The 27,500-nt window shown below is 40.1% G+C and overlaps 2 protein-coding genes and 1 long non-coding RNA gene across 12 annotated transcripts in view; 1 reads left to right on the forward strand and 2 right to left on the reverse strand.

Annotated features, from left to right (window-relative positions):
* Nucleotides 1-10,231, reverse strand: part of znf414 (zinc finger protein 414) — a 110,114-nt gene extending 99,883 nt beyond the window's left edge. The window contains exons 1-8 of one of the 8 annotated variants that reach the window (XR_009649600.1): nt 10,157-10,231; nt 9,862-9,911; nt 9,637-9,747; nt 4,636-4,741; nt 4,123-4,556; nt 2,491-2,558; nt 522-698; nt 418-474 (exon numbers count right to left, since the gene is read on the reverse strand). Coding sequence is in view for 5 of the 8 variants with exons in the window: in XM_060887679.1 (XP_060743662.1) it covers nt 422-474; nt 522-698; nt 4,123-4,556; nt 4,636-4,741; nt 9,637-9,747; nt 9,862-9,868 (888 nt within the window). In the remaining 3 variants the exon portion in view is untranslated. Of the gene's footprint in view, nt 1-33; nt 475-521; nt 699-2,490; nt 2,559-4,122; nt 4,557-4,635; nt 4,742-9,636; nt 9,748-9,861; nt 9,912-10,156 lie in introns of those variants that run through there. The other 7 variants (XR_009649601.1, XR_009649599.1, XM_060887679.1 and 4 more) reach the window with 7 other exon arrangements.
* A 687-nt stretch (nt 10,232-10,918) lies between these two features.
* On the reverse strand, nt 10,919-14,416 carry LOC132858329 (uncharacterized). 2 transcript variants are annotated; one of them, XR_009649627.1, is made up of 4 exons: nt 14,402-14,416; nt 13,528-13,554; nt 12,563-12,669; nt 10,919-11,825 (listed from the first exon to the last, which is right to left on the reverse strand). It is a non-coding gene; the product is annotated as an uncharacterized LOC132858329 (long non-coding RNA). The 2 variants fall into 2 exon arrangements; XR_009649628.1 differs by lacking the exon at nt 14,402-14,416 and adding an exon at nt 13,815-13,851.
* A 3,909-nt stretch (nt 14,417-18,325) lies between these two features.
* tep1 (telomerase-associated protein 1) overlaps nt 18,326-27,500 on the forward strand; it is a 48,222-nt gene continuing 39,047 nt past the window's right edge. For both annotated transcript variants that reach the window (XM_060887667.1, XM_060887668.1), the window contains exons 1-9: nt 18,326-18,462; nt 22,291-22,771; nt 24,450-24,623; nt 24,758-24,907; nt 24,997-25,161; nt 25,291-25,425; nt 25,589-25,660; nt 26,404-26,525; nt 27,205-27,362. In XM_060887667.1, the coding sequence (XP_060743650.1) occupies nt 22,322-22,771; nt 24,450-24,623; nt 24,758-24,907; nt 24,997-25,161; nt 25,291-25,425; nt 25,589-25,660; nt 26,404-26,525; nt 27,205-27,362 (1,426 nt within the window). In that variant the 5' untranslated portion in view covers nt 18,326-18,462; nt 22,291-22,321. The remainder of the gene's footprint in view (nt 18,463-22,290; nt 22,772-24,449; nt 24,624-24,757; nt 24,908-24,996; nt 25,162-25,290; nt 25,426-25,588; nt 25,661-26,403; nt 26,526-27,204; nt 27,363-27,500) is intronic.

Below are 27,500 nucleotides of genomic sequence, written 5' to 3' on the forward strand. Positions count from 1 at the left end.
GAACACAGACAGTTTGTGTAGTAACTGAAACATCTATCTTATATAACAATGCGAGAGGCGGGGCTTAAAGGGTGCCTCATGAGAACAGAAGAGGCGGGGCTTAAGGGTGACTTGTGAGAACTGAGGGGGTGGGGCTTAAAGGGAGTCTCGTAAAAACTGAAGGGGCGGGGCTTAAAAAGTGCCTCATGAGAACCAAGGGGATTGGGGCTTAAGGACGCCTTGTGAGAACTGAGGGGGTGGGGCTTAAAGGGTGCCTCATGAGAACCAAGGGGGTGGGGCTTAAGGAGGCCTTGTAATAACTGAGGGGTGGGGCTTAAAGGGTATATAGTGAAAACTGAGGGGGTGGGGCTTAAAGGGTGCCTCATGAGAAATGAGGGGGTGGGGCTTAAAACAGCAGCTATCTCAAGTTACAGCTTCAAACTTAAACATATGATGCCAATATAATATATTTTAAATTACGATACGTCCCGAACCTACTTTAGGAAGCTGTTACAGTTTAACGGAACAGCAAAATTGCACAGCACTAATTAGCAGAACATGGGTGATACCAGTGTCATTAGTTTTGGCCCACGGGCTCCTGTGGTGGCCCTCGATGTGTGCCGTCATCTCTTTGCGCTCGGGGGTGGAGTGACCGCACTGAAGGCAGCTGTAGCGCCCCCTGGTGTGTTCCCATAGGATCCGACTGTTAAATGACTGACCTGCGAGAGACGGTTTACACGCCCACACGACCGAGACAACAGAAACAATTTAACCTTTAAAGAACCCAAAAGCCTGAGTGTCTCAAAATATCCACATAATCAGACTTTCTGCAGACTTTTACATTTACCTCAGACTTTTGCATTCACAGCAATGCTAGAGTTCAGGACACAGATTAAGCCTAAACACAGAATATAGAATTGATTTTCTGCTCTTATCCCCGGGATCTCGTCGCTCTAAACCCCACTTTACCCCTGGGGTAGAAGAACGTTTCACAAGTGTAATTTAGAAGCTGGTTTATGATGCAGGGCTTTTTCCCAAACGTTATGAAACTCTGCTCTGAAGCAGGTTCAGCTCGGCTTTTACAGAGTTAACTCCGCATCACTGTGACAAACGTGTACCGTGTGAAACCATGTTATTTTGTGAAACATCTATGTGCAAACATCTCTGTAAGTAGAGTCGGGGCAAAACACTGAACATCGCAGAAGTGTGAGCTGCTTGGAGGAGGAAATACATCACGCTGCAAAATTAGCAGAAATCAGAACGAATATCTGGTCGACTACACGACAAACTTAAAGAGCAAAAAAGAAAAAGCTGTGAAAGTTAACAGAACCTTAACAGAAGCACAGAGCTGAACCTTTTTCCTCACTGATGTGAAAGCGTGAGACGAGCCGTTATTTAAAGCGCTAACGCGCTGGATTTATCCAAGTTGATGGTCCAATATGCAAATCAGAAGTTGTTTACAGCAGAGTTTAGGAATGTACAGAGTGAAACAAGGTCAGATTATGAAGATCCAGGATTCAGTGTTAACCCGGGGAAAGTAGGAGCAGTGTGAAACCTCTGACTATATAAACCCAGGATTGTGTTAGCTGGAGTTCACTAGGACCCAGGGGAAATATCTTACATGTGCGAAGATAATATCTTTTTTATATCTTATACCTATGTGCGAAGCTGTACAGGTTCCGACTCTGACTGACTGGACAAGGCTTAATCTGTGTCTGCACTTTAAAACACCAAAATAAATCACATCTTAAGCAAAAGTTCAGTCCAAAACACATGTGCATGATTTCACCTTTAAACATAAATGCAGACAATCAGACCGAAACATGTTTTGTGCTGGAGCCTCAAAGCTCATGTTAATAAAATACTGAAAAAAGTCTGTATTTATGAAATGAGATACAACTATAATTTTGGACACCAAACACGTCTCTAATCGAGTATATCTGGGATATGAGGAACATTTTATATTTTCAATTTTTTACCACTTTTTTCATTTGTGAGGCAAGAAAAAAATAATAACAACAACTCATGCTACATGCCACAGACCAGCCAACAAACCAGCCAAGCTTTGACTTCAACATTATATTCATTTAACAAGGATAAAATAGGGTGCAAATCTGCTGATGAAGAGCTTGAAAAGAAAAAAAAAAATCAGAAAGTGTGAAAGCAGCCAATGACAAACTGGAATGATGAAATGAGAGCAGAAATGAGAAAGCACTGTCAGCATCTCAGCACACGTCCGTCAAACCCTGAAGTGAAGCTGCTGATTAGCCAGGAGAGCGGAAGGGAGATCAGAATTGTGGGTAATTGTCACTCTGTGATGTGCTATAATCTGTTAGTAATTATGAGATTAATCACACAGCCACATGATTTGCTGGGAAGCGCAGAAGCAGCGGTGGTGATGAGATCTTCAGGAGCGGACTGGATCATTTCCCCTCTAAAATTCTTTGTGCATCTGTGTGTGTGTGTGTGTGTGTGTGTGTGTGTGTGTGTGTGCGCTTCTCTGTTCCTCACCTGGACTTCCTCTCTACTCAAAGCCTGAGGAGAGTTCCATCTGTGTAAAATGGGCGCAGGCAAGTCTGCTGGGGCGACAGTGTGACACGACAAAATCACAGTTCACTCAAAAGCAACGACACACTTTTAACCCTTACCGCTGCTACCGAGTGCAGAGGTGTGAGGTGACGTGTAGAGAAATTAAGGTGAGAAAACTGAACCACGAGAGAAAATAAACAGGATCTAAGAAACTGTAGATGAATATGATGATGAGGAAGAATGCTAGTGCACACTAATGCACGTAATGGCAGCAAGACGTTTCATCACTCTTACACTTCTAGAGGTTCATCGGTTCTAGAGCTTGTTTTATATTAGCAGTATAATCAGTGTTAATATTTACGACCTCGTCGTTTTAATTTACAGTCACAAGAACCAGATTAGGGCCCGAGTGACTGCTGAGTTATTTCTGTTTAATAACACGATGTGTGTGACGCTGTTATAGTAAACAATCGACAGAAGGTAGTGTGATCGAGTGAAGTTACTGTTATTAATTTCCTATATTATTATTCCTATCGTCGCTGTCGGGCGGAAACCTCGCACGTCCAAATTTGTTCAAATTTGTTTCATATTTTTTCACATATCGATGCTATTGGTCAGTCCCCACGTGGGTCTGTTATTTTTACAAGTTATTAACCAATCTAAAGTCTTGAAAATAGCTTGAGCGCAAATCTCATAACTCCATTGGACACTTCAACTGTCCACCTCTTCCTCACTCCGTGGGAGAGCTTCGCGGCATATTTCTCCTCAAGAAGAGTCGCAACGAATCAACACGTCTTCTGAGGTAAATGTCTTCAAAACACTGGGCTCAAAGAAAAAAAAATCTTGACCCCCGCTAGTTCTGGTGCTCGTCTGAGGACAGGAATTTAGCGCAAGACAATCCACTGCAACGCGGACTAAACCCTGTGTACTGCAGATAAGGTACGGCGTTTTTTTAATTTCCTGAAAAATAACGGTTTTGGAGATACGAGGATTCCACCCGACAGCGACGATATGTTATTAATTTCCTTATATACAATTTACCACGGATTTAAAATGTTTGATCTATTAAAGAACAACTATCTGTTTATTATTACGTTTAAGGAATCGAGTTAGTGCCTGCTCTCGCTTTCGTTATAGCAGCGACAAAAAGCGGCTCTAAATAAAATTCCAGCTTTACCCCTGACTGTTAAAAGGCAAGAGTTTTTAGAAAACAAAATCAACAGCACTTATTTGTCCTCACCTGATTGGCTAAGTATTTTCATAAAGCTGAGTTTTTAATGCCCTCTTGCCTAATGCTAAGTAACAGCATCGTATTAATTAATGTTATTCTGCTAAAATAAAATCTTTATGAATAAATAAATAATCTTTATCATTTTTAGGACAGTGATATTGGCAGGTAATAATTAAAGGCTACAATACCATATTATTGTTCTGGACCTGAAATACATTGTATACAGATCTAAATATAATAGTTTTTTATACATTAAATCGCTGATGATCATCTAACATCTAAGAGGCTCAGCTACAACTCAGAGACTCTGATGAGTGATCAAACGACTTGAAGGTTAAAATGAGACCTCTTAGTTTTAACCCTTTAGCTGTAGAAGTGCTTACCTTGGTTCTTCCTCCAGACGGCGTTAGATCCTGGTGGAGTGAGTGGTAAGGGGGTAACCATGCCAACCGGGCCGACTCTGGGAGAGCGCTGTGGCTCGGGATCAGGTGCAGGAGAAAGGCTGGGGGGAAACGGGCTGTAGGGTGCATCCGGCTGATTCTGGAGCTTCATGGGCTCAAAAGCAGCAACAGAGTCTGCCGGAGGAGCCGAGGTCGGTTGTGAACCTTGAGGAGGTGGCGAGGGCTCAGACTCCATCTGCTGAGAATCACCCACAGAAGGAAAAGAACCTGGAGGATCGGAATCAGCACCAGAAGCCAGATCAGGTGTCGGACCTCCCTCCATTCTCGCCGCTTTGCTTTTGGCGACCTTGGCGCACGTCTGAAGGTGCTTGAGAAGAGTGCGGTAGGAGCGGAGCTTGGCTCTGCAACTCTCGCATCTGTAAGTTAAGAGTTAAACGTTTCAGCATCTGCGACTTGATGTATTAAATAGGAATATAAAAAAGACAAAAGACGCACAGGAAGAAATAATTCGGCTTGTGATGATGTCTCATGTGATCCATCAGCTGCTGCATGCTGGCGAAAGATCCGTCACATCCTATCGTCGAGCACAGGAATGACTTGCCTAGAAGAGAAGAAAAAGGTTCTGAGATTCTGGCAGTATGAGTACATTTGATCTATAAGTAAATTAACTTCAACTTTTATATGAGTTGTTCGAACAGTGTTTTTATGCATGACAGTATATTATTTTACGCTGAATACATTACATTGTCCCACATTACATTCACCCGTCCAACAGACTGCTCTCTCTGCTTCCCTCAGGAAGACGTCTCCGCACTATACACACTGCATTTATACACACTGCACTATACATACACACTGCATTTATACACACTGCATTTATACACACTGCACTATACATACACACATATGGACTTACTAAACTCACTTGGGCTTAAACAAAACGTCACTAGAGCAACTCACCGTTGTAATCATACGCTAGATTTAATAATATCACACAGAGTAGATGTCACTGATATAGATATCATTCCTCAAAGTGATGATATCACAGACCATTATCTCATAATGTACACACTACCTGTAGAACAGGCTAACTGCGTTTCACCACGTTATCGTCTCGGTAGAACTATTATTCCGACCACTAAAGACATATTCACAAATAACCTGCCTGATCTGTCTGGACTTCTTACTGCACCCTTAAACACAGACGACCTAGATGAAATTACTAACAGCATAGGCGCTATATTCACTAGCACACTAGACACTGTTGCCCCAATCAGATTACAGAAGGTTAGAGATAAAACGCTTGCACCATGGTATAATAGTCATACTCACACCCTCAAGAGAGAGACCCGTAACCTCGAGCGAAAGTGGAGAAAAACTAAATTAGAGGTTTTTAGAATTGCATATAAGGAAAGTATGTCCAGCTATAGACAGGCTCTAAAAGCAGCCAGGGCTGAGCACCTGAGCAAACTCATAGAAAATAACCAGAACAATCCCAGGTTTTTATTTAGCACAGTGGCTAGATTAACAAAAAACCAAAAATCTGAACACACAATTCCATCACAGTTCAGTAGTGACGATTTTATGAGATTCTTCACTGATAAAATCGAAAGTATCAGGAATAAAATAGGTGACGCTCAACACATAAGAGCAACTAGCATCCCGGTCTCACCTAAGGTTTTAAACACACAACTACATTGCTTTACAAGTACAGATCAGGAAGAGTTAGTTAAACTTATTACTACAGCTAAATCAACAACTTGTTCACTAGACCCCATTCCAACTAAACTACTGAAAGAAGTGTTACATAAAGCCGGTGAGCCTCTTCTTAATATTATTAACTCCTCGTTATCTTTAGGTCACGTCCCTAAATCCTTCAAATTGGCAGTTATTAGGCCACTCATTAAGAAACCTAATTTAGATCCTAATGGACTTTCAAATTACAGACCGATTTCACACCTTCCGTTTATGTCTAAAATACTAGAAAAGGTTGTGTCTGTTCAACTGAGCTCCTTCTTACAGGAGAACAATATCTTTGAAGAGTTTCAGTCAGGTTTCAGGCCCCATCATAGCACAGAAACTGCACTTGTTAAAGTTACAAACGACTTGTTCTTAGCTTCGGACAAAGACTGTATGTCACTATTAGTTCTACTTGACCTTAGTGCTGCATTCGACACTATAGATCACAACATTCTCCTAGATCGCTTACAAAATTACACAGGTATTCATGGACAGGCTTTAAGTTGGTTTAGATCCTACCTGTCTGATCGATACCATTTTGTAGAATTAAATGGTGAATCCTCCAGTTTATTACCAGTTAATTATGGGGTCCCTCAAGGATCAGTTCTAGGACCTCTGCTCTTCTCGATATACATGCTTCCATTAGGGAACATTATTAGAAGACATGGGATTAGCTTCCATTGCTATGCTGACGACACACAGTTATACATCTCCTCAAAACCAGATAAAATAACTAAATTGTCGAAATTAACTCAATGCCTTAGAGAGATAAAAGACTGGATGAGCTGTAACTTTCTGTTGTTAAACTCTGATAAGACAGAAACACTACTTATAGGCCCAAAAACTAGTACACAGAAACTCTCACAACTTAATTTCCAATTAGAGGGATGTACTGTTACTAGTAGCTCGACAGTGAAAGACCTGGGTGTTATATTAGACAGTAACTTGTCTTTTGAAAATCACGTCGCCCAAACCACAAAAACAGCCTTCTTCCACCTCAGAAATATTGCCAAGCTGAGAAACATCCTGTCTGTATCTGATGCTGAGAAGCTAGTTCATGCTTTCATGACCTCTAGACTGGACTACTGTAATGCATTACTAGGTGGTTGTCCTGCATCTTTAATAAATAGGCTACAGTTAGTCCAAAATGCAGCTGCCAGAGTTCTCACTAGGACAAGAAAGTATGACCATATAACCCCAATTTTATCATCTCTACACTGGCTACCTGTTAAGTTCAGAATTGATTACAAACTGCTGCTACTTACGTACAAGGCTCTTAATGGTTCAGCTCCCATGTATCTAACTAATCTTCTAACACGTTACAATCCTTCACGCTCTCTGAGATCACAAAACTCAGGACTCCTGGTAGTCCCCAGAATATCTAAGTCTACTAAAGGCGGAAGAGCGTTCTCTTATTTAGCTCCCAAACTTTGGAATAGTCTTCCTGATAGTGTTCGGGGCTCAGACACACTTTCACAGTTTAAATGTAGATTGAAAACTCATCTCTTTAGTCAGGCGTACACATAATACATCCCATAAATATTGTGCACTATCACACTAGACTTGCACATTCTTATGAACAGCAGATATGTTAATCCCTATGCACTGCTCTTCTCTTCTCCTTTTCTACCCATGCTGAGACACCCATGCTATGATCGTCTTCCGTGCGTTGAAATTTCTGGACCTCCACTGAGACAAGGCTGACTCTGTGAGAACCCTGAGACATCTACAGATCTACCGGCTCCAGTTGGACTCTGTGATACTTGTATATTTGTAACCACACCATCTAGTGTCACCCATATGAGGATGAGGTTCCCCTTGAGTCTGGTTCCTCTCAAGGTTTCTTCCTTTACCAATCTAAGGGAGTTTTTCCTTGCCACTGTTGCCTGAGCCCTCAGACTTGCTCATTGGGGACAAATACACATACACACATACATACATACATACACACTGTGAACTGTATATATCTTGAATTTTTATTATATTAATTCTTTATACTTCTCCTTATGTTTATCTTTTGTTTTATGTTTATGTTCTGTAAAGCTGCTTTGTGACAATGTCCATTGTAAAACGCGCTATACAAATAAACTTGAATTGAAACTTGAATTGAACTGCATTTATACATACTGCACTATACATACACACTGCATTTATACACACTGCACTATACATACACACTGCATTTATACATACTGCACTATACATACACACTGCATTTATACATACTGCACTATACATACACACTGCATTTATACATACTGCACTATACATACACACTGCATTTATACATACTGCATTTATACATACACACTGCATTTATACATACTGCACTATACATACACACTGCACTATACATACACACTGCATTTAATACAATAATCTATCTGTTACCACTGGATACCATCTGATGCACATCCATGATATTTCTGTATCCGTACAATCTGTTACACCTTATCATATGGGGTATGTCATGGACTAATGGTTAGAGAGTTTGACTCCTAACCCTATGGCCCAATACCACGACTGATTTAATCTACATTTACAATTGGGGAAGTCGTGGCCTAGGTTTAGAGAGTTTGACACCTAACCCTAAGGTTGTGGGTTCGAGTCTCTGGCCAGCCACAACTGAGGTGCCCTTGAGCAAGGCACCGAACCCCCCCAACTGCTCCCGGGCGCCGCAGCATAAATGGCTGCCCACTGCTCCGGGTGTGTGCTCACAGTGTGTGTGTTCACTGCTGTGTGTGTGCACTTTGGATGGGTTAAACGCAGAGAACGAACTCTGAGTATGGGTCACCGTACTTAGCTGTATGTCACGTCTCTTTGATATTTTATATAATATAATATAATATAAATATATATATATATATATATATATATATATATATATATATATATATATATATATATACACACACACACACATATTGCATATAATGTGTAGTACCTCTGTATGTCTAAGGGGCTTTTTACACCTGGTGACTTCATGCGTTTTCTGTGATCAGATAGCTATCCGATGGTAAAAAGACCAGGTCTAAATGCCCTCTGAAACGTTTTCGAAACGGATATAAATCCGATGATACAAACCCCTTCAGGAGGTGGTCTGGGATGCGTTTCAGATGAAACTGGACAGGTGTAAATGAATGTGGTTGTTCAAGCCACATACATCAGCGCTATACTCCTCCCAAACGGAAGTACGTCACTCGCAGGTGACTCACGAGTCGTGCATCGTGCCAGAAACAAATATGTTTTCCCATCAGCGCTGGCTCTGATCTTTCACCCAGGCGTCTCGTCTGGTCTTAAAATGCACTGCTGCCGCCAGCGAAAATGCAGCAACCAGTAAATGCTGTTTTTTGTAGCAACCGCATACACCAAAGCGTGTTACATGTCAATTACCCCAGAAATGAGGTAAAATATATTAGCATTTTGGGCGGGAGCAGAAAGATCGGATTGATATCCGATTCGCCAAGACGCATTTATGCGGCCTAATGTAAATGGAACAGTTTTAACAAATCAGATAGCTATTGGATCAGAGAAAACACATGAAGTGACCTGGTGTAAAAAGGCCCTAATAGTACACTGTGTGTACTGACTACATGTATGAGCATATTGCACATTTTCACCTGTTAATTTCACTATCCGTATGTTAATTGTTTCTGCAATTTCTGGAGTTCGCTCCTAAGAATTTCACTCACCAAGGCACACGTGCTGTGGTGATGTGACAATAATAAAAGTGACTTGACTTTGTCTCCTACATACCAGGCAGGGACTGTGCAGGAGTCTTATGATGATCCTTCAGGTGGTTGTTCAGAGCGTCTGGGTGATTGTAGGTCCGATTACAGTTATAAAACGAACAGGATAAATGGCAACCTGAACAAAACAATCAACACAATTAACACAATCAACACAATCAACACAATTAACACAATTAACACTGTGTATTCAAAACAGTGGTCAGTTTCTATTGGGTTAGTTAATACAAACCTTCCATGGTGGTCCAGAGGTCTTGTGATGGATGAGATACAGAATTGGACCTGCAGACATTTTAATATTTAACTTTATACACACTTACATTAGCTTTCTGTCATGTTTATGTTTATTAACTAGCTGCTAAGACAAACATTAGCTAACAAGCTAACAAGCTAATACATAAACAAAGCAACTTGCTACACATACAACGCGCCAGTTATTATTAGTTATTAAAATATCTGTCACAACAATGACAAACATCTTGTCCATCTACTACTGAATATTTATTTGTTAATAAATCAACACCAACCTTCACAGACTGCAGATTATTTTGCCTGTCGTTAAGATGTACGTGCACTGCGACACCTACAAGAATGGCTGCAGTACGTCAGACGCAGCGTGTCGATTCGACCAATAGAAAAGCACGCTTCAATGCGAAACCCGGAAGTAAAGGATGAATGGAGTCTGGACAGTACATACTAACTTAAGCACTGTATTTTATTATTGGTTGAGTCTTAGCATTTAATATGTAAAAGGTTCAATAAAACAGTTGCTGCTGATTATATATATATATATATATATATATATATATATATATATATATAGTATCGTTAAAAGGTTTGTGTTAAGCACTGAGTTTAATTGAAGCATTTAACCAGAAACACGTAATAATAAATAATAATAATAATAGTAAATTAATTATTGTTATTAATAATAGTGATAAAAGTAATAATAATAATAATTATTAAAATAATAAAACTTGATAATTTTTTGATAAACTTGATATTTGATAATTATTATTAATAGTAATTAAATACTAATAATTAATAATAAGTCATTATTATTAATTATTATTATTATTAGTTGTTATTAATAACAACAAATAACAATAATAATAAAAAATGATAAAACACTGACGATGAAACTATAATGCAACTATACTTACTTGCTTGTTTTTATTATGTTACATATAACAATGAATTACAGATCATTAGAGTATTACATATACACAGACTGCTATGTATATAAAATATCAGGACGTGTGGAACGAAATCTTGAGTTAAGAGAAAAATAACATCACACCGTTTAACATTTTATTAAATGTTCATTATTATCTCCACAAACTAAGCTTTATGCACCACACTAGCTAACAGATTACTATTTTTATGCACAAAGCTGTGCAGTTCCAGCAGACCTGTACAATAATCTCAGTAAGAATACTGTAACGGCCCGTGAGGTGAATACGTCATTCGTGTTGGATTACAGCGATAAGAAAGCTATGTTCAGCCAGCATGAAAACAGTTTCATGATGTACACAGCGCTCGTGTGCACGTTAGACAGCTATGCACTTGGAAGTTTGGATTTATCCTTTGAGTCTTTCCGCTCTGCGGCCCTTTCTGTCCTGCCATTATACTCTGTTTGTTGAGACCTTAGTCTGTTGAGACATTATAGACGCATTCTGTCTTCTGCCACAATTCAAACTGCTCTTCTTTTAAATCCTCATCCCTTATCTCTGTATTATTTGTCACTTTAAATCCATCCTTCCGTTTCTTGCTGCCGACAGGTGGCTCGCAGCTTATGTAATGGAATCGATATTTCTGCTCCCGGAGTCTTCTCCGAACAGTGGATTGTGAAACGTTCACTCCCGCCCTCATGAGGTTGTTGGTGATGCTACTGACTGTTGTTTGTGGGTTTTTCTTCACAGCTCTGACAATGTTTCGGTCATCAACTGCTGAAGTTTTCCTTGGTCGACCTGTTCGGTGTCTGGTTGTTAGTAGGCCGGTGGTTTCATACTTTTTCAGGACGTTCCAGACTGTTGTATTGGCTATGCCTAATTCCTGTGAAATGGCTCTGATTGTTTTTCCCTTTTCTTTCAGCTTCAAAATGTCTTTCTTTTCTTTCATAGTCAGCTCCCTGGTCTTCATGTTGGTTTATAGTTTTTAAACAACAAACTCAGTCACCACAGGTGAAATCCAGGACTGAAACAAAGAAGACATTCAGAGCTATTAACTGTTTAAACACTTGGCAGATTGTGTCCCAAAAGTTTTTGATCACCAGAACAGAAGTTGCCGCATGATTATCACATTTAGATGTACAGTAAATATCTGATCGTTTAGAACAGATTAATCAGAGACGGAAAAGTCAGTAATCTATTCAGGGCTGTCAAGTGTCACGCATTGAGAGTAACAGTCACTCATTTGGGTCTTTTGTCACGCTCTCCCGCCACACATCGTATTTCTCACGCAGAAAAACTTTTTGACTATTTATCAAATATTTAATATGCCGCAGCGCCCAATATGTATCTGTCCGCACCCCTTAGTTGAGCCTGACACTTAGCCAATCAAAAAAAGAAGAAGCTACGCAATAGCCAATTAGAAAATACCACTAACTGGGTAAGATTTAACAACAACCAATGAAAAAAAAAACATTCATTAGCGAGGGTATTTTCGATGGTCGGTTTGAACAAAACTGACCATCGGGGGTTGGAGATGTCACGCATGCCTGTCTTCAAAACTTCAGAGCCCTGTCTGAGATGTTGATGGCAGGATATGTACGATGCTTCAGAAGCTGATCTGTTTTCATAGAGATGAGAATGACTAAATCGCAGATAAGTCACTTTCATTAATTAGAGATGAAGCAAGGGTTAAATCCCACTGCCTCATTATCTTCAGCTGAACTTACTGCATTGTGGGAAATACATTTCTGTCCTACATACCAGGCTGGAACTCTGCAGGAGTCTTATGGTGATCTCTCAGGTGGTTGTTTAGAGAGTATGGGTGATTGTAGGTCTGCTAACAATCAGAAAACAGGATTAACAGCAGCCTAAACAAGACAAATCAACAGGACAAATACTGTATTAAAGCACAGATTTAGGTAAAATGATCCAAGATGGCGGCAGCATACATTTTTAAGGACCTGCTGCTAAGAAACTGTGTTTATTCTAATGTTACTGCACGAAATATTGTTTGAACATTCAGTATTCACATACAGTGTTTACACTGGTCAGTCGGCGCTGTTTCTGTTTACTGTTTATTGTCTTTTGTGTATTGTATTTTTTGTACTTTTTGTATTGTCTTGTAACTTTTTGTCTGCACTGTCTGTTGCTGTTACATACAAATACACATACACACTGTGAACTATATATATATATCAATATATATTGAATTTTTATTATATTAATTCTTTATATTACTCCTTATGTTTACCTTCTGTTCTATGTTTATGTTCTGTAAAGCTGCTTTGAGAAAATGTCCATTGTAAAAAGCGCTATACAAATAAACTTTAATTGAATTGCCCCGCACTGTCGGGTGTCCCGCACTGTCGGGTGTCCCGCACTGTCGGGTGTCCCGCACTGTCGGGTGTCCCGCACTGTCGGGTGTCCCGCACTGTCGGGTGTCCCGCACTGTCGGGTGTCCCGCACTGTCGGGTGTCCCGCACTGTCGGGTGTCCCGCACTGTCGGGTGTCCCGCACTGTCGGGTGTCCCGCACTGTTTGCACCAGGTTGCACAGTTGCACTTTATGTGGCTAAGACTTCTTAAGTCCTTTGCCCTGTCTGTGTTTTATGTAGCATCATGGTCCTTAAGAAACGTCTCATTTCATTGTGTACTGCAACAGCTATATAGGGTTGAAATGACAATAAAAGCCTCTTGACTTGACTTGAATTAAATGGTACACACTTACCTTCAGGAGTGCAATGAAGGATTGAACCTGCAGGGAAAAGAACACATTTTAACTATTTAAAAGTACACAAGAAAAAAACACAATTCTAGTTACTAACTGTTCAACTCCCTAACTGCTAAGTGCTAACTGCTAAGTAAACAAAGTAATCAGCTAGCATGCATCACGTTAACAATTCATCACACATAACTCCTCTTAATAAATAAGTCTTCCTGCTTGTTACAGCATCATAAACCTTCGCAAAGTGGACATTGTTTTGTTTTTCACAGCTTTTTCGAGATGTTAAGTACCTGTACGTGCAACACGCCGTAAACAAAAATGGCTGCGCTTATACGTCAGAGGCAGATAATAGATTCGATAGACCAATAGAAAAACGCGCTTGGATCGACGTCATGAAAGGCGGAAGTAAACTTCCAAGCGTGAATCATAGATATATACGCTAGATGTCGCCTTGGCTACGGCAGTACATTGGAACGAATGCGTCAATAGAGCCGCCATCTTGGAAAGGGGACCCACTGCTCTTTAATGCATTAGCGTCAATGTAGTCAAAGAAATAAAATCACCATAAATGATCACCAAAATCATGAATGCGATTTTCTAGGGTTTTTTTTATTAGTTCCAAAGGTCAGACATGTATTTATCATTAAGTCAAGAGGAGTCCCCCCCAAAAAACAAACAAACAAACAAACAAACAAAAAACAACATAATGGGGGAGTTGTTGTGTTTGGTAAGGATCACTGACCGCAATTTAATCACTGACCAAACACAAAGTATTTGTTTAATCTCCATTTATTAATGTGTGTGTGTGTGTGTGTGTGTGAGATTCAAAACACTGATGCTGGCCTACAAAGCCAAAAATGGACCAGCTCCCTCTTACCTCAAAGCCCTCATAACTCCTCGCTCTGCACCCCGCACCCTCCGATCTACCAGCACTGCTCGACTGGTTCCACTATCTCTCAGGGTAAGAGGCAAGTATACTACAAGACTCTTCTCTGTACTGGCACCAAGGTGGTGGAACGAACTTCCCCTAGAGGTCCGGACAGCTGAGTCACTGGCTATTTTCAAGCGGTGGTTGAAGACCTACTTATTGAGGAAACACTTCAACTAGCACTTCTTCATTATCTTTCGCACTTTAAAAAAAAAAAAAAAAACACCTTTGACACTTTCATTGTAACTTTGAACAAATGTTTTAAACTCATGGTATCTTAAGTATGTAACCTAGTGAGCCAGCATTAATGTATTCAATGTTAGAGATTTAAGCACTTATGTACGTCGCTCTGGATAAGGGCGTCTGCCAAATGCTGTAAATGTAAATGTAAATGAGAGAGAGGGAGAGAGAGAAACAGAGAGAGAGAGAGAGAGAGAGAGAGAGAGAGAGAGAGAGAGAGAGATATTATGACTGGTGGTGTTTATTGTAAGTGTTTGTTGCCTTTTTGGACTCCTTTATCATTTGTAATGTTGCTCCCATATAAAACAGTTCGGCTCAAGCCCAGACATTTTTAGGGTCATGATTGAGGACAATGTCCCGTCCAGAGACAAGCTGTTTCGTGCTGAGGTTTTGTTCAAACCGACCATCGAAAATACCTTCTTTAATGAATATGGTTTATTTTTTCATTGGTTGTTGCGTTAAATCTTACTCATATAGTGCTATTTTCTGATTGGCTATTGTGTAGCCTCTTTTTTTTGATTGGCTGATAAGTGTCAGGCTCGACTAAGAGCTCCAGGGGAGACGCGCTTGATTCCTGCCCGGTTCCATAGAGACAGCAGTGCGGACTGATACATTTTGGGCGCTGCGCCATATTAAATATATGATAAATAGTCAAAAGGTTTTTCTGCGTGAGAAATACGATGTGTGGCGGGAGAGCGTGAGAAAAGACTGACATGCGTGACTGTCACTCTCAATGCGTGACACTTGACAGACCTGTAATGCATAGTGCTAGTAGGTGTAAGTTTATTACTTACATTATTCCACTTGAGAAAACTTCACATGAACAATCACTACTTACCTTATAGCCTACTGCATGCAACACTGCTACAATGGTGTGACAGATTCAGATTAGTTTATTTAATGCCATGTCAGCAATCAAAGCTATTTTCATGGCAAAAATTCAATTACAAAAACACAAATATCATATAAATACAATAAAAACAAAACAAATATAAACAGCAAGTCATATTATACATTTATTTTTTAGTTAACATACGATAAAAAAAAATCCAAAACCTTTTCAGGCATAATGTCATTAAATATGTCCTTAAGTGAAGTAACTTCATAAAAGAGCATTCTGCTTGTGTTAAGTCCAATCAAAATCAAATAAAATATTATTTGTCACATACACATACATACGGCATACTACATGCAGTGAAATGCTTTTTGCATCTGTCCGGTATATAAGCATAAAAAAAAGGAACACAATTTAGGATAAAAAAAAATAAACTAAAACTAAAAGGAGATAAATAAAAAACTATAATATATATTATACATTGTAGTTATAATAGATAATATATTATAATATATGAACTATATAAACAAAAACTATATAAAATATGAAAATATAAGTGGAAAAATAATGTATATACATATACATATACATAAATGTTTATGGTTTTTAAAGATTGTCCTTAAAGTGTCCAGGTGCAGTATGGTGTGTAAAGAGTGTATATAGTGTATAAAGTGGCATTGTGCTGTGCAAGACCAAAGGTAAAGTGACAGTGACAGTCCAGAGTTAAAGTGTCGGTGCAAAAAAGGTGTGCATAAAAACAGTGTAGATGGAGAGAGACGTCCAGTACTAGATCCTGGGTGTTTACTGATTTAGACGCCGAATAGCCTGCGGGAAAAGAGAAAAAAGTCCATTGTTGGGATGGCTGAGATCCAGAACAATCTAATAAAATATGTTTGACAGATAAGGGAATCTTACAAAACATACATAAAGTTGGGTCTTTTCACCTTTAAGCAAAAAAGCATGAGTCAATTTTTAACTTCCTTATTAAGAGCTTCGGAATCTACAAACATTGTCGGTTTTCCTAACTGTCAAAAACTAATGAGTAACTAACATGGATTAGCTGTGGTCGTTAACCAAGGACAGAAACAAACCAATGTAACCAGAAATATAATTTCCTAACATTCAATATCATAAAACACATTCTCACTTGTGAAATATAATCCCTTGCTGTCTGCTTTTTAGATTTCGTTCATTTGAACATCCTAACGCAGCACAAATGTCCGGCATCGTCCATGAATTTGAAGTACAAGACCCCTGTACAAAGATGGCGGCAGTTTTGACACATTTTTAGAACCCCAAGGCGACATGTGTAGATATTATAAGTCTAGACCAGCAACGTTTTGGTGCTACTTAAGAACCACTTCTCCTGGTTCAGAGCCGGTGCTTTGGCGGTCGAAAAAGAAAGAACTGGTTCTAAATTAGGCTCCGAACCAGCACTCAAACTGCCTCGGTGGAAAAGGGGAGGATCAGAAGAAATGGACAGCATGTGAGTTGAATATGAGTGTCACAGCAAAGGGTCTGAATACTTATGACCATGTGATATTTCAGTTTTTCTTTTTTAATAAATTTGCAAAATTTTCTACGTCTGTTTTTTTCTGTCAAGATGGGGTGCTGAGTGTACTGTACATTAATGAGAAATAAAATGAACTTTTTTGATTTTAGCAAATGGCTGCAATGAAACAAAGAGTAAAAAATGTAATACTTTCCGTACCCACTGTAAATACAACATTGTACAGCATAGGAAAACATCCCACTGGATTATGCACTGATTGTAATGTACAAGAGACAGTAAAGCATATCGTCGCTGTCAGGCGGAATCCTCATATCTCCAAAACCAAGAAAAAACGCCGTACCATATCTGCAGTGCACAGGGTTTAGTCCACGTTGCAGTGGATTGTCTTGCGCTAAATTCCTGTCTTCAGACGAGCACCAGAACTAGCGGGGGTCAAGATGTTTTTTCTTTGAGCCCAGTGTTTTGAAGACATTTACCTCAGAAGACGTGTTGATTCGTTGCGACTCTTCTTGAGGAGAAATATGCCGCGAATCTCTCCGGCGGAGTGAGGAAGAGGTGGACAGTTGAAGTGTCCAATGGAGTTATGAGATTTGCGCTCAAGCTATTTTCAAGACTTTAGATTGGTTAATAACTTGTAAAAATAACAGACCCATGTGGGGACTGACCAATAGCATCGATATGTGAAAAAATATGAAATTGATAATATTTGGACATACGAGGTTTCCGCCCGACAGCGACGGTATACTGTTAGACTGTAAAAATTACGTAGAAGATAGGGCAGAATTAAAGGCACACATGGATGAACAAAGCATGACACTTGAGCATTTATTAGGAAAAGCATCTAGAAGAATACACAATTTATTCATTTTATTTTTGAAAAATACTGGGAGAAGCAGTGGCGCCCCCAGAAACCTTTAATGGGGTGGCCAGAGGAGGCCACAGCAAATCTTGGGGTGGCACCAAAAAAAAGTGATTTTTCACTTCATGAACTATTGTGAATTTTCATTATGCATTCAAATTCATATTCATACTGGAGTGGCCACAGGGGTGGCCAGAGTTTATACAGGGGTATCACCCCTTGGGGGCGCCCCTGGGGTTAAGTGAAAGAATTTAATGGTGTTTTTTCATTCATTCATTCATTCATTCATTCATTCATTCATTCATCTTCTACCGCTTATCCGAACTGGTGTTTTTTCCCTCCTCTTAATTTGATGTCATTCTAATGCCCACACTCCAGTCTAGTAGGTGGCGATAATGCACCATTTAGATGAGTTGTCAAACGCCATTAAACTGGAAAGAAAGAAATAAGAGGAAGAAGGAGAACTATGGAGCGACATCTGGAGTTAGTTTATAACACGACACTCTGACGTTAGTAGCTGTTGCATTATACTGCTCTCGTGTTCACTGTAACTTCCAGGAACTGTAAGTTTTCTGCATCCCCCAGTCTATTATTCTCATGTGTTTATTATTGTTTACTTCAGACTTTATACCGGTGTGATAGTAGAGCTGGTGTTTAAAGTTAAATGGTATAGATTACTAGTAATAATGACAGTATTTCAACATGGAGATTTTGTGGGATTTGTTTATTCTGGGTATATTTTTAAATGCTTCCGGATTGTGACGCAATCAAGCTGCTGTCAAAGGGGCTGTGTGCGTGTGCGTGCGTGCGTGTGTCTGTGTGTCTGTGTGTCAGCGTGTGTCTGTGTGTCAGCGTGTGTCTGTGTGTCTGTGTCTGTGTGTCTGTGTCTGTGTGTGTGTGTCTGTGTGTCAGCGTGTGTCTGTGTGTCAGCGTGTGTCTGTGTGTGTGTCTGTGTGTGTGTGTGTGTGTGTGTCTGTGTGTGTGTCTGTGTGTGTGTGTCTGTGTGTGTGTCTGTGTGTGTGTCAGCGTGTGTCTGTGTGTGTGTGTGTGTCTGTGTGTGTGTCTGTGTGTGTGTCTGAGTGTGTGTGTCTGAGTGTGTGTGTCTGAGTGTGTGTGTCAGTGTGTGTGTCAGTGTGTGTGTCAGTGTGTGTGTCTGTGTGTGTGTCTGAGTGTGTGTCTGAGTGTGTGTCTGAGTGTGTGTGTCTGTGTGTGTCAGTGTGTGTGTACACTAACTGCTACATATTTGCCAACAATGCATAGTTTTTAATATAAAACACATAGTCATGAGTTCTCTGTTTGTTTAATATGACATAAACCTCATAATGCACGACTGCCAGAGCGCTTTCTTCAGTCTAGCCCTTAGTTACGAGCTGAGCCTTGTCAGTGTGATTGAATCTGCGTTATCACAGTGTGTGTGTCAGTTTGTGTGTGTGTCAGTTTGTGTGTGTGTCAGTTTGTTTTACAGACTTTCCTAAATCCTGTCTGGAGATTTCTGCTGTTAGACCCAAATCTATCTCCTGCTTCAGTCTTCAGTCTCTGCTGAATCATGAAGAACTGCTCCATTAGTCACTGCTGCTTATCTCTGGATCCTTAAGATTATTAAAATCACCGGCAGCTTGAGGTTCACGCCTTTGAGATTGCCAGATTTGTTGTGTGCGTATAAGCGTCTGAGCTTAAGAATCAAAGTCAGGTTTCTTGTTAAGTACAGCGGGTAAAATAAGTATTGATCACGTCAACATTTTTCTTAGGAAATATATTTCTAAAGGTGCTTTTGACAAGGTGAATTTTCACCAGATGTCGTCAACAGTGTCATAGAGAAAACAAATAAGTTCAGAAATTAAGTGACGTGTAATAAAACGGAATGACGGGAAAAGCGCTGAACACATGAAGAACGGGAGGTTAAAAAAAAAAAGCCAACACACCAGCTGAAATCTATGAGTAATTCTTCCCCTAGTCCAGGGATCGGAAACCCGCGGCTCCGGAGCCGCAAGTGGCTCTTTTATCCCTCTGCTGTGGCTCCCTGTAGATTTGTAAAAAATGTATTTTATTTTAGTTAGTTGTTTTTTTTTTTAAAAAAATGCAATTCTAAGATTATGATGCTTTTGTAACATTAAAATAAACCGTGTTTAATTTTTTTGTTGCTCAAAATATGCGTCATAAATATGCTGACTTGCCAAATCCTCCGGTGCAAAATTGAAAATTCCAATCAATTCAGATCAAGCTTTTCAACCCCAGGTAGGCAAACATGGATAAATGCAAGAAAAGAAAAGTTTAAGAAGAAAACAGAACATTTAATGAGATCTGGACAGATTCAAAATATTTTGTTTGCTTGCAGAAATAAAATTTTGTTTACTCGGTAGCAGTTCATTGATTTCATAAATGAACACACTACAGTTTTTTCTGTACTTTCCATAAAGGTAAAAAACGACATATGCAGTGTTCTCTTCATTTTAGATGTCAAATGGGTTTTGTGGCTCCCTGTGTTTTTTTCTCTGTGGGAAACGGGTCCAAATGGCTCTTTGTGTGTTTAAGGTTGCCGAACCCTGCTCTAGTCGGTGGAAGTGGTTACCGACATCTGGTAAAATCTTCATGTCAAGAGCACTATTAGACATATATTTACTGAGAAAAATGTTGAAGTGTTCAATACTTATTTGACTCTCAAATGTCCAGACATAAAATAACGACACTATGTATAATTTACAGACAATGCTATACAGAAAAATTTAATAAAGACAACAAAATATGGTGGAGTATAGAGTACTATATAGAGTACGGGACAGGCTAGCAATATATATATATATATATATATATATATATATATATATGTGTGTATATGTATATGTATGTGTGTGTATATAAAGTATGATGGTGTGTAGTGTACATTACATATGCTGACTGTCAATACAGTACAGAATGTGTCTGAAGAGCAAGCAGCAATAGTGTGTAACATACGGGGATGAAGTGATGAAAAAATATGGGGTAGAAAATGAGGACCGAGTTTGTAAGTTGTATTCAGACCTTAGACATAACTCCAGACTTATTCAGAAGGGTGGAGCATGAATTCAGAAGGGTGTGTCTCAGCCGCAGGCGTTTTATAGCTTTAGCTTTAGCTTATCTCATGATCTGATTTCATTACAGACAAAATACTGAATAAACTTCTGAATAAAGTTCTCAGTCAGATTATCACAGTGCGTGGGAAGAGCTATTTTTTTAAACCAGCAATAACATAAAAAAGCTTTATGTTTATAATCTGAATGTAAATGTATTCGTTTTCTCAGGAATTAAAGCGTCTGTTCCAGTTGAATGTGGATGAAAATGATATGAAATGTTTCAAGATGGTTTAATAGACGATATTGTTGCTTTAGACGACTTAATTTCTAGTCTTTGTCATGAACAAGACTCCTGATGCATGTATTTGTGCTGAATAAACCTTGCTGGAATGAAATGATTCTACTTGTTTTTAAAAATAAAGACAATCTAGCTGTTATTTGGGGTTACTGTAGAACAGAGGCTATTATAGCTACCAAAGACTATAGCTACCAAAGGAAATATTTCAGTGAAATCATCACAGACAAACTGTATGCACGTAACCCTTCCCTTTATTTACCATCTTATATTTGTAGACTTGATTTGTTTGTTTGTTTGTTTGTTTGTTTATTTATTTATTTTTTCACTTTAATACAAAACCATGGAAACTGAAACATCAGCAAACCCAGTTATCATTTACTGCATGGGATCAGATGCGGATTCTGAACAAAATTGTCTAACATTCAGATGTGAAATCGAAAACTGTTCAAATACTGTACGAGACAAACACAACAGATGGTACAACAAATAAAAGAAATGCTTTCCCGTGCTCCGGTTGTACAGGTTGACTGATTGCTTGGACAGTAGACCAGAAGAACCAGAGTTGTGCAACACTACAGTAAAACAAACGCCCAGGGATTAGTGGCTGTTTGTAAATGTTTGCCATGACGGAGAAGTCAATAGCTCATTTGTTACGCTTCTGTTGTGGTGATAGGTAAATCCTCAGGACTGACAGAGAGGCTCTGGTGGAGTCTTGAGCAAAATGTTTAACCCTTAATTGGGCCAGTGAATGAATATTCTTTCTCATTTTAATTTACAGTTTATTTTTTTAAACCGGTTTGTATTGTTTTTGGAGTTTTAACACTGAGGAACATTTCTCCTTATTTACATATAAACCAGGAAACTTTGTGGGGGCACAAACTTTTGCATTGAAGCATATTGCTCTTTCAGGTGAGCAAAGTCCAAAGGTCTTGGTCTCTCCCTCAGTGTGTTGTTGATACAGTATTGTATTGAATGACAGCACACACCTTGTCAAGTCAAACATACATACAGCCTGAACTTTGTTCTTTCTTTCTAATCTCCAGAAACTTGGAGGAAAAACGAGCTCCTTCAGAAATGAAGGAAGTCAGACTGCTTCAGTCGGACTTGAGCTCCAATATGGACTCCTACGACACCGGTCAGAGTCTGGAGAACCGGATCCTGACCCAGGCCTCGTCGTTCGTCGTCCAGCCTCCTTTGTGTGCGAACCTGACCTCGTCATGTCCAGCGCTCTGTCCATCCAGCCTGTCCTCCACATCCTCGTCCTCTCCTCTGCTGTCCACATCATCCAGCCTGCTGTCCTCGTCTCTGCTCAGCACCGTGAACACTCAGCTGAAGCCCAGCCTTCTCCCTGTCTCTTCTCTCTGCTCTTCTCAGCCTCTGAGCGCACTGATTCGAAGCACGGTGCCACCCACTGCTCAAGTAGACCATCAAAGTCTGAATGAGGAACACGATGATATAAAAATAGATGACCATGAATCATGCTCCACTGATGAACTCTCATCGTACAGTGAGGAGATAAACGAGGTGTGTGTTTTCCCCTAGTAGCTTTAAAAGGAACTTTCTGTGTGGGGATGGCTTGGGAGAAACACATGGGGGAAAAAACCTGGGAAAAGTTCTGTCTTAAGTACCGACTTGTTGCTACCAGAATGAATGAATAAATAAATCCCTCTGACCTAACTATAGATCACACTGAAACATAAACCAAAAGCTCCTTTTTTTTAGCAATAAATCTGTCCAGAGTAAAAATCAAATTGTTCAGCAGTAACGATAAATCTCTCAGTATCAATGCATTGTAACGATAAATCTCTCAGTATCAATGCATTGCTTTAGAGTATCATTAAGTCATTCTGGAGTAATAACCTGCTCTCTAGTGCTGTTAATTTACCCCAGAATGCTATTAGGTTGCTTTAGAGCAATGATGCCAATCAGAACAAAACCCCCCTCTCTCTCTAGGATACCACTGAGTCCCTCTGGAGCTTTGATGTAGCATTAAGTCTCACAATATCATTAAGTTGCTCTGGTGTAATGATCATTCAATACATTGTTCCAGAGCACCATGAAGTCTGGAATAATAAGTCTCTACTAAGTTGCTCTCTCTATGGAGTAATATTAAGGGTCGTATCAATAAGGAACTCAGAATCAGTGTTGGGCAATTGTAACGCAGTTACTTTTGACAGTAACTAATACTGTAACGCATTACTTTTTAAATAAAGTAACTCCGTTACCGTTACCGTTGCGGTTGTCCGTTACTTTTTTAATTGAATTCATTTAGGCTGAAGTGTAGCCTACAGCCTGACCTGTTTACAGCAGCGACGCATTGTAAGATGAATGGATGCCAACCTGTAAACACGAAGATGCCGCACTGTGGGCGTGTTTCCGTTTATTCATGTATGTGTGGCAGTAGTCAAGGCGAGAGCAAGACCAGTTTCTCTAAGTGGAAAAATGCTCATTATTTCTTTCAAAAAGTAACAAAAAAATTACTTTTAACAGTAACGTGTTAGTTTTTGGTGTAAGTAATCAACAAAGAAATTGAGTTACTTTTTGAATGAAGTAACTAGTAACTGTAACTAGTTACTATTTCTTAGTAACTAGCACAACACTTCAGAATTACCGATAAATCTCTCCAGAGAACCTTTAGAGCCCCTTTTCCACCAAAAAGAACCGGGTGCTGGTTCAGAGCTAGTGCTGGTGCTGGTTCAAAGTTGGTTCCACTGGTGAACCTTCTAAGAACCGGTTTGCCTTTCCACCGGTTAAGTCTAGACCAGCAACGTTTTGGTGCTACTTAAGAACCACTTTTCCTGGTTCAGAGCCGGTGCCTTGGCTGTCAAAAGAAAGAACTGGTTCTAAATTAGGCTCCGAACCAGCACTCAAACTGCCTCGGTGGAAAAGGGGCATAAGATGATCTGGAGAAATCATTATTCAATAAATTACTCCAGGTTAATATTTAGTCACTCTGGCAAGTAATTGATAAGTTATTCTGTAGTACATGTAAGTACAGTATGATGCCAGTCATTAGTACTAATACAAGTCGCTTTGGGATGATAAGTGGCCCAGTCAGACCAATAAGGACTCAGAAGAACCAATAAGTACCTTTAAAGTCACTCTAGAGCAGTGATGGTAGTCAGTAGTATCAATACATCACTTCAGTGCACCACTAAGTTCCTCTGTAGTATTTATGTAGCCTGTATATTTGCATCTAAAGCTCTCAGATCATGACGAACAGAAGGAGGTGAACTGTGAGGTCCCAGCTGAGATGCCTGTCCTGGATCTGAGGCTGACTGAGGAAGAGGAGAAGCAGATGCTTGACCTGGATGAAGGGTTTGGGGAGTTCGACTCGGGCTGGAACAAAGACGCTGAATTACTGAAAGAAAACAAGGTGGATTTTTTTTTTTTTTTTTTTGTAATTTCTGTTTGTTTTAAATTTCAGACGTTTAGAAAGTGACTAGGAAACGTTATTAGAAGATATTAAAAACTGCTTTTTTACGCTGTGTGTGTGTTTCCTACAATCAGTATAAGCTGCTGAATTTGGTGTGCTGCTCCCTGGTAAGTAAAGTCGTTTCTCCAGGCCAGTCGGACTGGGAGAACAATACGCCTATATGGAGCACAATAAAATCCCTGGCCACTGACATCACCCTCAGAGACCCTGAGTTCCTGCTGAAGGTACGCTGCAGGTGATTCGTGCTTCTCCATGATACGGTGTGTTGTATTATAGTGTGTAGAGTCTTCCCTTGTCATTTTTTTTGCACCAGGTGGCTGTTTACACCAGACAGGAACTGAACATCCGCATTACAGCGAACTTCCTGCTTGCCCTCGCCGCTCACCTGCCTGGGTCTAAACCTCACCTGAGGAGGTATTTCTGCTCTGCTGTACAGCTGCCATCTGACTGGCTGGAAGTGACAAGGATATACAGCATGGTATGGTTTAGTATCACAGTAAAGCGCAGTGGAGGATTGTGTAGTATATGCTGTAATGTGTAATTATAATGATGGTATAGTGTGTTATATTTAGTCATGTTTCTTTTCTTGTGGTTTGTTGTGCGTCAGTGTTTCAGCAGGTCGCTGCCATCGGGTCTGAAAAAAGGTCTGGTCGACAAATTCAAGCAGTTCAGCGAGTATCAGCTGGCCAAGTACAACACACGCAAACACCGTGGTAAACACAAGAAAAAACGCAAAGCGAAGGTAGACACACACACACACACACACACCCACACCCTGTTCTGATCACTGCTTTATATCAGTGCTGTGTCTCACTGACACCCTGTGTGTGTGTGTGTGTGTGTGTGTGTGTGTGTGTGTGTGTGTGTGTGTGTCTGTGTCTGTGTGTGTCTGTGTGTGTGCGCAGGAAGTGTCCCCTGAGCAATGGGAGAAATGGGCGAAGCTCGTTGGAGCAGAACCTCATGCTCTTCAGACACATGTGAGTGAGAGACAGATAACAGAACATCTGGCTTTTGTATATGACTTGGTTGTTAGATGGATATTTCTTTTTATAATTTTAAAATGAAATAAGTTTTTTAAAATGCACTAAATATATATTTTTGTCTTGTTAGATTTTTTAATGTGAAACAGTAAACAATATTACACAACAATAATATTTATATCTGGGTTGTGTGCGCGTGTCGGTGTGTGTGTGCGCGTGTCGGTGTGTGTGTGCGCGTGTCGGTGTGTGTGTGTGCGCGTGTCGGTGTGTGTGTGTGCGCGTGTCGGTGTGTGTGTGTGCGCGTGTCGGTGTGTGTGTGTGCGCGTGTCGGTGTGTGTGTGTGCGCGTGTCGGTGTGTGTGTGTGTGCGTGTCGGTGTGTGTGTGCGCGTGTCGGTATGTGCGCGTTTCGGTGTGTGCGCGCATGCGTGTGTCGGTGCGTGCGTGTGTCGGTGCCGGTGTGTGCTGCTGTGTGTCGGTGTGTGTTTCTGTGTGTGTGTGTCGGTGTGTGTTTCTGTGTGTGTCGGTGTGTGTGTGTGTGTGTCGGTGTGTGTTTCTGTGTGTGTGTCGGTGTGTGTTTCTGTGTGTGTGTGTCGGTGTGTGTTTCTGTGTGTCTGTCTGTGTGTGTGTCTATGTCTGTGTGTGTGTGTGTCTATGTCTGTGTGTGTGTGTCTATGTCTGTGTGTGTGTGTCTATATCTGTGTGTGTGTGTGTCTGTCTCTGTGTGTGTGTGTGTGTCTAGCTGAAGATGGAGCAGCACACAGCAGAAGATAAAAAACAAAACGAGTTTAACATGAAGAAGCTAATAAAACGACTCCATATCAAACAGCCGGCCGAGTTCGTCATGAGCATCCTGGGGAAAAAGTACGTACTGTAGTGTACTAGAATATCACAAGGGCCAAGAGTGATGACACCTAGAACAAAACAACACATTCTAAAAGGCACGAGAACTTCACAAACACACCATGGAATAAGAAACACCAACAGACACAATAAATTAAGAGCTGAACGTCTTTGAGAGAGAAATCAATCACAAGGGTGGAGACAGAAATCTGAACAATCTGAGCTTGTCACCATGGGAACTGTGATGTGGGGAAACATGACATCATCTATATAACTCACATTAATTACAATGAGATAATGAACACACAGAAACAGAATATTACTGTATTGTAGAGTAAAATATAAAAGGCTTCAGAGACACAAATGTGGAAGTTTAGTGTCCGTTCTGTCCAACTGTCAGAAGCTGAGCTCAGACATTATGCAATCACATGCATGAGGGCGGAGTCTGACAGGACTTAAGAATTAAACAGTATGAACCTTGTGATAAAGCCAAAGAAACGTTATGTAAATGAGGAAGGAAAGAACCCATGTATATCCCGTGTGTGTGTTTGTGTTCCTTCGTGTCTGTTTGTGTGCATGTTTGTGTTTGTGTGCGTGTTTGTGTGTGCATGTTTGTGTGTTTGTGTGTGCGTATGCGTGTTTGTGTGTGTGTGCGTGTGTGCATGTTTGTGTGTGTGTGTATGTGTTTGTGTGTATACAGGTACCCTGCAGATGTGAGGGCGTTTTGGCGCAGTGGGCTCAGTGGTGTGTGGCGGAGTGAAAGAGCCAATCAGAGGATGAGACTGAAGCAGGTGGAGACTTGGGAGACGCGACTGAGTCAGGAAGGGAACAACGCCACCACCTGGGAAAAACTCATAGGTCCTAATAATAATAATAGTAATAATAATAATAATAATAATACAAATACAAATAAATAATATCCTTCTGATCGTCTTTCTTTTTACTTGATTACGATTCTGTTTTTAATTATTAAGGCACAAAACATCATATTTTCTA

The sequence above is a fragment of the Tachysurus vachellii genome, chromosome 15 (genome assembly GCF_030014155.1).
Source record: "Tachysurus vachellii isolate PV-2020 chromosome 15, HZAU_Pvac_v1, whole genome shotgun sequence".
Classification (NCBI taxonomy): Eukaryota; Metazoa; Chordata; class Actinopteri; order Siluriformes; family Bagridae; genus Tachysurus; species Tachysurus vachellii.